This window comes from Phyllobates terribilis, unplaced genomic scaffold (assembly GCF_046119375.1).
Source record: "Phyllobates terribilis strain yellow unplaced genomic scaffold, ASM4611937v1 Scaffold_3__8_contigs__length_932513732, whole genome shotgun sequence".
NCBI lineage: Eukaryota > Metazoa > Chordata > Amphibia > Anura > Dendrobatidae > Phyllobates > Phyllobates terribilis.
In genome coordinates this window covers 644,547,474-644,561,203 of record NW_027362763.1, presented here as the reverse complement: position 1 = coordinate 644,561,203, position 13,730 = coordinate 644,547,474, and the positions used below count along the sequence as shown (strand labels likewise).

Sequence of the window (13,730 nt, the reverse complement as noted above, 5' to 3'; positions counted from 1 at the left end):
GACGTTGAGGATGACGGAGTGTGACTGGTAATTAAGAGTACAGGTTCTAATTAATTTATATATTTATAAGGTGAGAAAAGTGGCTATTTATAGTCAGTGGGGGCGCAGTAATGTATTGCAATTTATATTTGGAATGGTGGGCTGCATAATGACTAATTATATATTAATGGTGGATGCACGTCTGTATTCAGCTGTGTAATGTAGAAATTGGGGAATATACTCTAGATAACTGTGTGTTATTTTCTGCAGAGATGAGTCCTGGCTGGAAGACGTGATGGCGGTCTGCACTGGATGAAGAAGAAAAGCGAAGATGAAGGACTTCAACTAGAGAAGTCATCGATGAGTCAGTGTGCTACCTGTACACTATATACTATGTACAGAGCTCCTGTGTATAATATCACTGGTGATCACTGTATTACCTGTATACTATACACTATATACAGAGCTCCTGTGTATAATGTCACTGGTGATCACTGTATTACCTGTACACTGACACTATATACAGAGCTCCTGTGTATAATGTCACTGGTGATCACTGTATTACCTGTACACTATATACAGAGCTCCTGTGTATAATGTCACTGGTGATCACTGTATTACCTGTACACTATATACAGAGCTCCTGTGTATAATGTCACTGGTGATCACTGTATTACCTGTACACTATATACAGAGCTCCTGTGTATAATGTCACTGGTGATCACTGTATTACCTGTACACTATACACTATATACAGAGCTCCTGTGTATAATGTCACTGGTGATCACTGTATTACCTGTACACTGACACTATATACAGAGCTCCTGTGTATAATGTCACTGGTGATCACTGTATTACCTGTACACTGACACTATATACAGAGCTCCTGTATATAATGTCACTGGTGATCCCTGTATTACCTGTACACTATATACAGAGCTCCTGTGTATAATGTCACTGGTGATCACTGTATTACCTGTACACTATACACTATATACAGAGCTCCTGTGTATAATGTCACTGGTGATCACTGTATTACCTGTACACTATATACAGAGCTCCTGTGTATAATGTCACTGGTGATCACTGTATTACCTGTACACTATACACTATATACAGAGCTCCTGTGTATAATGTCACTGGTGATCCCTGTATTACCTGTACACTGACACTATATACAGAGCTCCTGTGTATAATGTCACTGGTGATCACTGTATTACCTATACACTGACACTATATACAGAGCTCCTGTGCATAATGTCACTGGTGATCACTGTATTACCTGTACACTGATACTATATACAGAGCTCCTGTGTATAATGTCACTGGTGATCACTATTATCTGTACACTATATACAGAGCTACTGTGTATAATGTCACTGGTGATCCCTGTATTACCTGTACACTGACACTATATACAGAGCGCCTGTGTATAATGTCCCTGGTGATCACTATTACCTGTACACTATATACAGAGCTCCTGTGTATAATGTCACTGGTGATCACTGTATTACCTGTACACTATACACTATATACAGAGCTCCTGTGTATAATGTCACTGGTGATCACTGTATTACCTGTACACTATATACAGAGCTCCTGTGTATAATGTCACTGGTGATCCCTGTATTACCTGTACACTATATACAGAGCTCCTGTGTATAATGTCACTGGTGATCACTGTATTACCTGTACACTATACACTATATACAGAGCTCCTGTGTATAATGTCACTGGTGATCCCTGTATTACCTGTACACTGACACTATATACAGAGCTCCTGTGTATAATGTCACTGGTGATCACTGTATTACCTATACACTGACACTATATACAGAGCTCCTGTGTATAATGTCACTGGTGATCACTGTATTACCTGTACACTGATACTATATACAGAGCTCCTGTGTATAATGTCCCTGGTGATCACTATTACCTGTACACTATATACAGAGCTCCTGTGTATAATGTCACTGGTGATCACTGTATTACCTGTACACTATACACTATATACAGAGCTCCTGTGTATAATGTCACTGGTGATCCCTGTATTACCTGTACACTGACACTATATACAGAGCTCCTGTGTATAATGTCACTGGTGATCACTGTATTACCTGTACACTGACATTATATACAGAGCTCCTGTGTATAATGTCACTGGTGATCACTATTACCTGTACACTATATACAGAGCTCCTGTGTATAATGTCACTGGTGATCACTGTATTACCTGTACACTATACACTATATACAGAGCTCCTGTGTATAATGTTACTGGTGATCCCTGTATTACCTGTACACTGACACTATATACAGAGCTCCTGTGTATAATGTCACTGGTGATCACTGTATTACCTGTACACTGACATTATATACAGAGCTCCTGTGTATAATGTCACTGGTGATCACTATTACCTGTACACTATATACAGAGCTCCTGTGTATAATGTCACTGGTGATCACTGTATTACCTGTACACTATACACTATATACAGAGCTCCTGTGTATAATGTCACTGGTGATCCCTGTATTACCTGTACACTGACACTATATACAGAGCTCCTGTGTATAATGTCACTGGTGATCACTGTATTACCTGTACACTATATACAGAGCTCCGGTGTATAATGTCACTGGTGATCACTGTATTACCTATACACTGACACTATATACAGAGCTCCTGTGTATAATGTCACTGGTGATCACTGTATTACCTGTACACTGATACTATATACAGAGCTCCTGTGTATAATGTCCCTGGTGATCACTATTACCTGTACACTATATACAGAGCTCCTGTGTATAATGTCACTGGTGATCACTGTATTACCTGTACACTGACATTATATACAGAGCTCCTGTGTATAATGTCACTGGTGATCACTATTACCTGTACACTATATACAGAGCTCCTGTGTATAATGTCACTGGTGATCACTGTATTACCTGTACACTATACACTATATACAGAGCTCCTGTGTATAATGTCACTGGTGATCCCTGTATTACCTGTACACTGACACTATATACAGAGCTCCTGTGTATAATGTCACTGGTGATCACTGTATTACCTGTACACTGACATTATATACAGAGCTCCTGTGTATAATGTCACTGGTGATCACTATTACCTGTACACTATATACAGAGCTCCTGTGTATAATGTCACTGGTGATCACTGTATTACCTGTACACTATACACTATATACAGAGCTCCTGTGTATAATGTCACTGGTGATCCCTGTATTACCTGTACACTGACACTATATACAGAGCTCCTGTGTATAATGTCACTGGTGATCACTGTATTACCTGTACACTGACACTATATACAGAGCGCCTGTGTATAATGTCCCTGGTGATCACTATTACCTGTACACTATATACAGAGCTCCTGTGTATAATGTCACTGGTGATCACTGTATTACCTGTACACTATACACTATATACAGAGCTCCTGTGTATAATGTCACTGGTGATCACTGTATTACCTGTACACTATATACAGAGCTCCTGTGTATAATGTCACTGGTGATCCCTGTATTACCTGTACACTATATACAGAGCTCCTGTGTATAATGTCACTGGTGATCACTGTATTACCTGTACACTATACACTATATACAGAGCTCCTGTGTATAATGTCACTGGTGATCCCTGTATTACCTGTACACTGACACTATATACAGAGCTCCTGTGTATAATGTCACTGGTGATCACTGTATTACCTATACACTGACACTATATACAGAGCTCCTGTGTATAATGTCACTGGTGATCACTGTATTACCTGTACACTGATACTATATACAGAGCTCCTGTGTATAATGTCCCTGGTGATCACTATTACCTGTACACTATATACAGAGCTCCTGTGTATAATGTCACTGGTGATCACTGTATTACCTGTACACTATACACTATATACAGAGCTCCTGTGTATAATGTCACTGGTGATCCCTGTATTACCTGTACACTGACACTATATACAGAGCTCCTGTGTATAATGTCACTGGTGATCACTGTATTACCTGTACACTGACATTATATACAGAGCTCCTGTGTATAATGTCACTGGTGATCACTATTACCTGTACACTATATACAGAGCTCCTGTGTATAATGTCACTGGTGATCACTGTATTACCTGTACACTATACACTATATACAGAGCTCCTGTGTATAATGTCACTGGTGATCCCTGTATTACCTGTACACTGACACTATATACAGAGCTCCTGTGTATAATGTCACTGGTGATCACTGTATTACCTGTACACTATATACAGAGCTCCGGTGTATAATGTCACTGGTGATCACTGTATTACCTATACACTGACACTATATACAGAGCTCCTGTGTATAATGTCACTGGTGATCACTGTATTACCTGTACACTGATACTATATACAGAGCTCCTGTGTATAATGTCCCTGGTGATCACTATTACCTGTACACTATATACAGAGCTCCTGTGTATAATGTCACTGGTGATCACTGTATTACCTGTACACTGACATTATATACAGAGCTCCTGTGTATAATGTCACTGGTGATCACTATTACCTGTACACTATATACAGAGCTCCTGTGTATAATGTCACTGGTGATCACTGTATTACCTGTACACTATACACTATATACAGAGCTCCTGTGTATAATGTCACTGGTGATCCCTGTATTACCTGTACACTGACACTATATACAGAGCTCCTGTGTATAATGTCACTGGTGATCACTGTATTACCTGTACACTGACATTATATACAGAGCTCCTGTGTATAATGTCACTGGTGATCACTATTACCTGTACACTATATACAGAGCTCCTGTGTATAATGTCACTGGTGATCACTGTATTACCTGTACACTGACATTATATACAGAGCTCCTGTGTATAATGTCACTGGTGATCACTGTATTACCTGTACACTGATACTATATACAGAGCTCCTGTGTATAATGTCCCTGGTGATCACTATTACCTGTACACTATATACAGAGCTCCTGTGTATAATGTCACTGGTGATCCCTGTATTACCTGTACACTGACACTATATACAGAGCTCCTGTGTATAATGTCACTGGTGATCACTGTATTACCTGTACACTGACATTATATACAGAGCTCCTGTGTATAATGTCACTGGTGATCACTATTACCTGTACACTATATACAGAGCTCCTGTGTATAATGTCACTGGTGATCACTGTATTACCTGTACACTATACACTATATACAGAGCTCCTGTGTATAATGTCACTGGTGATCCCTGTATTACCTGTACACTGACACTATATACAGAGCTCCTGTGTATAATGTCACTGGTGATCACTGTATTACCTGTACACTATATACAGAGCTCCGGTGTATAATGTCACTGGTGATCACTGTATTACCTATACACTGACACTATATACAGAGCTCCTGTGTATAATGTCACTGGTGATCACTGTATTACGTGTACACTGATACTATATACAGAGCTCCTGTGTATAATGTCCCTGGTGATCACTATTACCTGTACCCTATATACAGAGCTCCTGTGTATAATGTCACTGGTGATCACTGTATTACCTGTACACTGACACTATATACAGAGCTCCTGTGTCTAATGTCCCTGGTGATCACTATTACCTGTACACTATATACAGAGCTCCTGTGTATAATGTCACTGGTGATCACTGTATTACCTGTACACTGACATTATATACAGAGCTCCTGTGTATAATGTCACTGGTGATCACTGTATTACCTGTACACTATACACTATATACAGAGCTCCTGTGTATAATGTCACTGGTGATCACTGTATTACCTGTACACTATATACAGAGCTCCTGTGTATAATGTCACTGGTGATCACTGTATTACCTGTACACTGACACTATATACAGAGCTCCTGTGTATAATGTCACTGGTGATCACTGTATTACCTGTACACTATACACTATATACAGAGCTCCTGTGTATAATGTCACTGATGATCACTGTATTACCTGTACACTATATACAGAGCTCCTGTGTATAATGTCACCGGTGATCCCTGTATTACCTGTACACTATATACACAGCTTCTGTGTATAAACTCACTGATGATCACTGGATTACCTGTACACTGACACTATACACTGTATACTATGTACATAGCTCCTCTTTATAATGGCACTCAGGGTAATATTAGTACTGTGTTTTTATTAATGATCAGTATTGTAGCATTCGGTGACTATATGGTGGCAATAAGTGGTCTGGTCACGGTGTGGAGTTATTTGTTCCTTGTACAGTACAGACCAAAAGTTTGGACACACCTTCTCATTTAAAGATTTTTCTGTATTTTCATGACTATGAAAATTGTACATTCACACTGAAGGCATCAAAACTATGAATTACCACATGTGGAATTATATACTTAACAAAAAAGTGTGAAACAACTGAAAATATGTCTTATATTCTAGGTTCTTCAAAGTAGCCACCTTTTGCTTTGATGACTGCTTTGCACACTCTTGGCATTCTCTTGATGAGCTTCAAGAGGTAGTCACCGGAAATGGTTTTCACTTCACAGGTGTGCCCTGTCAGGTTTAATAAGTGGGATTTCTTACCTTATAAATGGGGTTGGGACCATCAGTTGTGTTGTGCAGAAGTCTGGTGGATACACAGCTGATAGTCCTACTGAATAGACTGTTAGAATTTGTATTATGGCAAGAAAAAAGCAGCTAAGTAAAGAAAAACGAGCGGCCATCATTACTTTAAGAAATGAAGGTCAGTCAGTCCGAAAAATTGGGCAAACTTTAAAAGTGTCCCCAAGTGCAGTTGCAAAAACCATCAAGCGCTACAAAGAAACTGGCTCACATGAGGACCGCCCCAGGAAAGGAAGACCAAGAATCACCTCTGCTTCTGAGGATAAGTTTATCCGAGTCTCCAGCCTCAGAAATCGCAGGTTAACAGCAGTTCAGATTAGAGACCAGGTCAATGCCACACAGAGTTCTAGCAGCAGACACATCTCTACAACAACTGTTAAGAGGAGACTTTGTGCAGCAGGCCTTCATGGTAAAATAGCTGCTAGGAAAACACTGCTAAGGACAGGCAACAAGCAGAAGAGACTTGTTTGGGCTAAAGAACACAAGGAATGGACATTAGACCAGTGGAAATCTGTGCTTTGGTCTGATGAGTCCAAATTTGAGATCTTTGGTTCCAACCACAGTGTCTTTGTGCGACGCAGAAAAGGTGAACGGATGGACTCTACATGCCTGGTTCCCACCGTGAAGCATGGAGGAGGAGGTGTGATGGTGGGGGGGCTTTGCTGGTGACACTGTTGGGGATTTATTCAAAATTGAAGGCATACTGAACCAGCATGGCTACCACAGCATCTTGCAGCGGCATGCTATTCCATCCGGTTTGCGTTTAGTTGGACCATCATTTATTTTTCAACAGGACAATGACCCCAAACACCTCCAGGCTGTGTAAGGGCTATTTGACCAAGAAGGAGAGTGATGGGGGGCTACGCCAGATGACCTGGCCTCCACAGTCACCAGACCTGAACCCAATCGAGATGGTTTGGGGTGAGCTGGACCGCAGAGTGAAAGCAAAAGGGCCAACAAGTGCTAAGCATCTCTGGGAACTCCTTCAAGATTGTTGGAAAACCATTTCCGGTGACTACTTCTTGAAGCTCATCAAGAGAATGCCAAGAGTGTGCAAAGCAGTCATCAAAGCAAAAGGTGGCTACTGTGAAGAACCTAGAATATCAGTTGTTTCACACTTTTTTGTTAAGTATATAATTCCACATGTGGTAATTCATAGTTTTGATGCCTTCAGTGTGAATGTACAATTTTCAAAGTCATGAAAATACAGAAAAATCTTCAAATGAGAAGGTGTGTCCAAACTTTTGGTCTGTACTGTATGTGGTATTATTCGGTCAATATGTGGTGGTAATATGTGGTCTGGTCATGGTGTGGCGATATTTGTCCGTTGTATGTGGTGGTAATATGTGGTGGTATTCCTTGTATGCAGTATTATTTGGTCACTATGTGGTGGTAATATGTGGTCCGGCCATGGTGTGACGGTATTTGTCCCTTGTATGTGGTATTATTCGGTCAATATGTGGTGGTAATATGTGGTCTGGTCATGGTGTGGCGATATTTTTCCCTTGTATGTGGTGGTAATATGTGGTGGTATTCCTTGTATGTGGTATTATTCGGTCACTATGTTGTGGTAATATGTGGTCCGGCCATGGTGTGACGTTATCTATCCCTTATATATGATATTATTGATCATTTTGAAAAATGTACGTGACACATTCCCTTAAAGAAAAATAAATAAAAATATACCTAAAAAGAGTACTGGATATTTTAAGAAATGTTTAATAGGTTAGAGTAGAGTAAGGCCCGGCCAAAAGAGTCTCCTTGTCCTGGTGGCGGCTTCAAAAATTTTTTGGCCAAAACAAAATCTACTGGCTATGTATGTGATATGGTTTTCAATGGAAGCTGTTAATGTGTGATCGGTGAGGACGTGGTGCAGAAGTGGAGTTTTTCCAAGAGTGAGGGGTGGGACTGTGGAAGGTTTAAGGGATGGAGGAGGAGCTAGGGTGGAGCCTGGGCGGAGTCTCTAAGGGGCCCAAAAATTTTGATAGTGTGGGGCTCTGAAATTCCTGGTGGTAGTCCTGCATGTATGAGCAATTGTGGAGATTTGATATTTTTCTCCTTATGGCGTTTACCAATTGGGTTGATTCATTTTATATTTTGACAGGTCGGACTTTTTTTAAAGAGCTTGACAGCGGAATTTAAATGATTAATGGCTGCAGCCGGCGCTCCGTTTTTATACATAGATGGGGGCTCGTTAATGTTTCCTCTGTACAAGCAATCACGTACATGTATGTAATATCATGGCAAGGGGTTAAAGAATAGCAGTACCGACCGCACATCTCGTCTGGACAATTAGCTTTCAAATGGGGTTTTATATTCTATGCATGAGAATAAAGGAGTTAAAGACAAGCTTGGGTTTTACCTGTCCGAGATGCAAGCCAGCGGGCAGACCCAAGGGTCAGGTAGGAGCTGCGGCTTGATGTTGTTTTAGGTGTTTTTAACTCCTTTATTCTTGTGAATAAAATAACAGAAAAAAACAATTGACCACTAAATGTCTGGTTGTTATCTAATGTAAAATCATGGCATGATTGTTGGCGGTGATCGCTTGTTAAACTAATGGTCTTAGCAGGACTGATAGCAGCAGCATCATCGGATACATGCACCGACGCTGGGAATGTGGATTCAGCTCTAAATATTGCACATGTGGTAACGTTGTGTATTATCTGTGTTTACTACGAAGGATGCTGGAAGCTTTATGGAACTCTGCCTTGCTCCGTTTTCAGTGCTGTCCTTGTGGTGAAGAGATGACCGGTGAAATATTGATAAAGGTGTCTCACCAGATTTCACATTCGCTGTCTCTTTCCAATATTGTGGTCTGGCTACTTGAGCTTTATCTGTGGCTTGTGCTGGTATAGACTGGCACAGATCCGGCATCAATGACCTAAAGGATTGACAAACTATTTAGACTCATGAATGTCCTAAAACACTCCTTAAAGGATACTACTAACCCCCCAACGAAAGAAAAAGGAGGAGACAAACGTAGTGAGACAGAAGAGGCACCTGAAGAGCCAAAGAAGAAGGAGTGCACACAAGAGCCAAAGAAGGAGGAGACCACACAAGAGCCAAAGAAGGAGGAGTGCACACAAGAGCCAAAGAAGGAGGAGACCACACAAGAGGTAAAGAAGGAGGAGACCACACAAGAGGCAAAGAAAAAGGTGGAGGAGGAGGAGACCACGCAAGAGCCAAAGAAGAAGGAGGAGGAGACCACACAAGAGCCAAAGAAAAGGAGGAGGAGGAGAACCCACAAGAGCCAAAGAAGAAGGAGGAGGAGACCACGCAAGAGCCAAAGAAGGAGGAGACCACGCAAGAGCCAAAGAAGAAGGAGCAGGAGACCACGCAAGAGCCAAAGAAGAAGGAGGAGGAGGAGACCACGCAATAGCCAAAGAAGGAGGAGACCACGCAAGAGCCAAAGAAAAAGGAGGAGGAGAACACACAAGAGCCAAAGAAGAAGGAGGAGACAAACGTAGTGAGACAGAAGAGGCACCTGAAGAGCCAAAGAAGAAGGAGTGCACACAAGAGCCAAAGAAGGAGGAGACCACACAAGAGCCAAAGAAGGAGGAGTGCACACAAGAGCCAAAGAAGGAGACCACACAAGATCCAAAGAAGGAGGAGACCACACAAGAGCCAAAGAAAAAGGTGGAGGAGGAGGAGACCACGCAAGAGCCAAAGAAGAAGGAGGAGGAGACCACACAAGAGCCAAAGAAAAGGAGGAGGAGGAGGAGAACCCACAAGAGCCAAAGAAGAAGGAGGAGACCACGCAAGAGCCAAAGAAGGAGGAGACCACGCAAGAGCCAAAGAAGAAGGAGGAGGAGACCACGCAAGAGCCAAAGAAGAAGGAGGAGGAGACCACGCAAGAGCCAAAGAAGGAGACCACGCAAGAGCCAAAGAAAAAGGAGAACACACAAGAGCCAAAGAAAAAGGAGGAGACCACGCAAGAGCCAAAGAAGAAGGCAGAGGAGACCACGCAAGAGCCAAAGAAGAAGGAGGAGGAGACCACGCAAGAGCCAAAGAAGAAGGAGGAGGAGGAGACCACGCAAGAGCCAAAGAAGAAGGAGGAGGAGGAGACCACGCAAGAGCCAAAGAAGAAGGAGGAGACCACGCAAGAGCCAAAGAAGAAGGAGGAGGAGGAGGAGACCACGCAAGAGCCAAAGAAGAAGGAAGAGACCACGCAAGAGCCAAAGAAGAAGGAGGAGGAGGAGGAGACCACGCAAGAGCCAAAGAAGAAGGAAGAGGAGAAGACCACGCAAGAGCCAAAGAAGAAGGAGGAGGAGACCACGCAAGAGCCAAAGAAGAAGGAGGAGGAGACCACGCAAGAGCCAAAGAAGAAGGAAGAGGAGACCACGCAAGAGCCAAAGAAGAAGGAGGAGGAGACCACGCAAGAGCCAAAGAAGAACGAGGAGGAGGAGACCACGCAAGAGTCAAAGAAGAAGGAGGAGGAGACCACGCAAGAGTCAAAGAAGAAGGAGGAGGAGACCACGCAAGAGCCAAAGAAGAAGGAGACCACGCAAGAGCCAAAGAAGAAGGAGGAGGAGACCACGCAAGAGCCAAAGAAGAAGAAGGAGGAGGAGACCACGCAAGAGCCAAAGAAGAAGGAGGAGGAGGAGACCACGCAAGAGCCAAAGAAGAAGGAGGAGGAGACCACGCAAGAGCCAAAGAAGAAGGAGGAGGAGACCACGCAAGAGCCAAAGAAGAAGAAAGAGGAGGAGGAGACCACGCAAGAGCCAAAGAAGAAGGAGGAGGAGACCACGCAAGAGCTAAAGAAGAAGGAGGAGGAGACCACGCAAGAGCCAAACAAGAAGGAGGAGGAGGAGACCACGCAAGAGCCAAAGAAGGAGGAGGAGGAGACCACGCAAGAGCCAAAGAAGAAGGAGACCACGCAAGAGCCAAAGAAGAAGGAGGAGGAGGAGACCACACAAGAGCCAAAGAAGAAGGAGGAGGAGACCACGCAAGAGCCAAAGAAGAAGGAGGAGGAGACCACGCAAGAGCCAAAGAAAAAGGAGGAGGAGAACACACAAGAGCCAAAGAAGAAGGAGGAGGAGACCACGCAAGAGCCAAAGAAGAAGAAAGATGAGGAGGAGGAGACCACGCAAGAGCCAAAGAAGAAGGAGGAGACCACGCAAAAGCCAAAGAAGAAGAAGGAGACCACGCAAGAGCCAAAGAAGGAGGAGGAGGAGACCACGCAAGAGCCAAAGAAGGAGGAGGAGGAGACCACGCAAGAGCCAAAGAAGGAGGAGGAGACCACGCAAGAGCCAAAGAAGAAGGAGGAGGAGACCACGCAAGAGCCAAAGAAGAAGGAGGAGGAGACCACGCAAGAGCCAAAGAAGGAGGAGGAGGAGACCACGCAAGAGCCATAGAAGGAGGAGGAGGAGACCACGCAAGAGCCATAGAAGGAGGAGGAGGAGACCACACAAGAGCCATAGAAGGAGGAGACCACGCAAGAGCCAAAGAAAGGGGAGGAGACCACGCAAGAGCCAAAGAAGAAGGAGGAGGAGACCATGCAAGAGCCAAAAGAAGAAGGAGGAGGAGGAGACCACGCAAGAGTCAAAGAAGAAGGAGGAGACCACGCAAGAGCCAAAGAAGAAGGAGACTACGCAAGAGCCAAAGAAGAAGGAGGAGGAGACCATGGAAGAGCCAAAGAAGGAGGAGGAGGAGACCACGCAAGAGCCAAAAAAGAAGGAGGAGGAGACGACCATGCAAGAGCCAAAGAAGAAGGAGGAGGAGACCACGCAAGAGCCAAAGAAGGAGGAGGAGGAGACCACGCAAGAGCCAAAGAAGGAGGAGGGGGAGACCACGCAAGAGCCAAAGAAGAAGGAGGAGGAGACCATGCAAGAGCCATAGAAGAAGGAGGAGGAGACCACGCAAGAGCCATAGAAGAAGGAGGAGGAGACCACGCAAGAGCCATAGAAGAAGGAGGAGGAGACAAAGCAAGAGCCATAGAAGAAGGAGGAGGAGACCACGCAAGAGCCATAGAAGGAGGAGACCACGCAAGAGCCAAAGAAGAAGGAGGAGGAGACCACGCAAGAGCCATAGAAGAAGGAGAAGACCACGCAAGAGCCATAGAAGAAGGCGGAGGAGACCACGCAAGAGCCATAGAAGAAGGAGGAGGAGACCACGCAAGAGCCATAGAAGAAGGAGGAGGAGACCACGCAAGAGCCATAGAATAAGGAGGAGGAGACCACGCAAGAGCCATAGAAGAAGGAGGAGGAGACCACGCAAGAGCCATCGAAGAAGGAGGAGACCACGCAAGAGCCAAAGAAGAAGGAGGAGGAGACCACGCAAGAGCCAAAGAAGAAGGAGGAGGAGACCACGCAAGAGCCATCGAAGAAGGAGGAGACCACGCAAGAGCCAAAGAAGAAGGAGGAGGAGACCACGCAAGAGCCAAAGAAGAAGGAGGAGGAGACCACGCAAGAGCCAAAGAAGAAGGAGGAGGAGACCACGCAAGAGCCAAAGAAGAAGGAGGAGGAGACCATGCAAGAGCCAAAGAAGAAGGAGACAACACAAGAGACAAAGACGGGGATAGAGATAATAAAATTAGAGGCAACCAAAAAAACAATAACAATGAGTGGAAAACAAAATAGACAAAGTAGATGACTTATTTATTTTACTCACTTATATAGCGCCATCATACTCCACAGTGCTGTACACACATCATCACTATCCCCACTGTGGCTCACAATCTAAGTTCCCCATCAGTATGTCTGCGGCATGTGAGAGAAAACTGGAGGAAACCCAGGCAAACACGGGGACAACATACAAACTCCTTGTAGCTGATCTCCGTGGTGAGATTTGAACTCAGGACCCCAGCGCTACAAAGCAACAGTGCTAACCACTGAGCAACCATGCTGCTCTATATATAGTACAGTGCTAATCACTGAGCCACTGTGCTTCCCTATATGTAATGTAGTGATGACCACTGAGCCACCGTGCTGCCCTATATATAGTACAGTGCTAATCACTGAGCCACCATGCTGCCCTATATATAATACAGTGCTGACCACTGAGCCAACGTGCTGCTCTATATATAGCACAGTGCCGACCACTGAGCCACAGTGCTGTCCTATATATAGTACAGTGCTAACCACTGAGCCACCGTGCTGCCCTATATATAG

General features: G+C 43.9%; 1 protein-coding gene across 6 annotated transcripts in view; it reads right to left on the bottom strand.

The window, feature by feature from the left end:
* LOC141257251 (uncharacterized) overlaps positions 1–13,730 on the bottom strand; it is a 120,797-nt gene that overhangs the window by 4,735 nt on the left and 102,332 nt on the right. For all 6 annotated transcript variants that reach the window (XM_073671590.1, XM_073671594.1, XM_073671597.1 and 3 more), the window contains one exon: positions 9,399–9,502. In XM_073671590.1, coding sequence (XP_073527691.1) covers positions 9,399–9,502 — 104 coding nt within the window. The remainder of the gene's footprint in view (positions 1–9,398; positions 9,503–13,730) is intronic.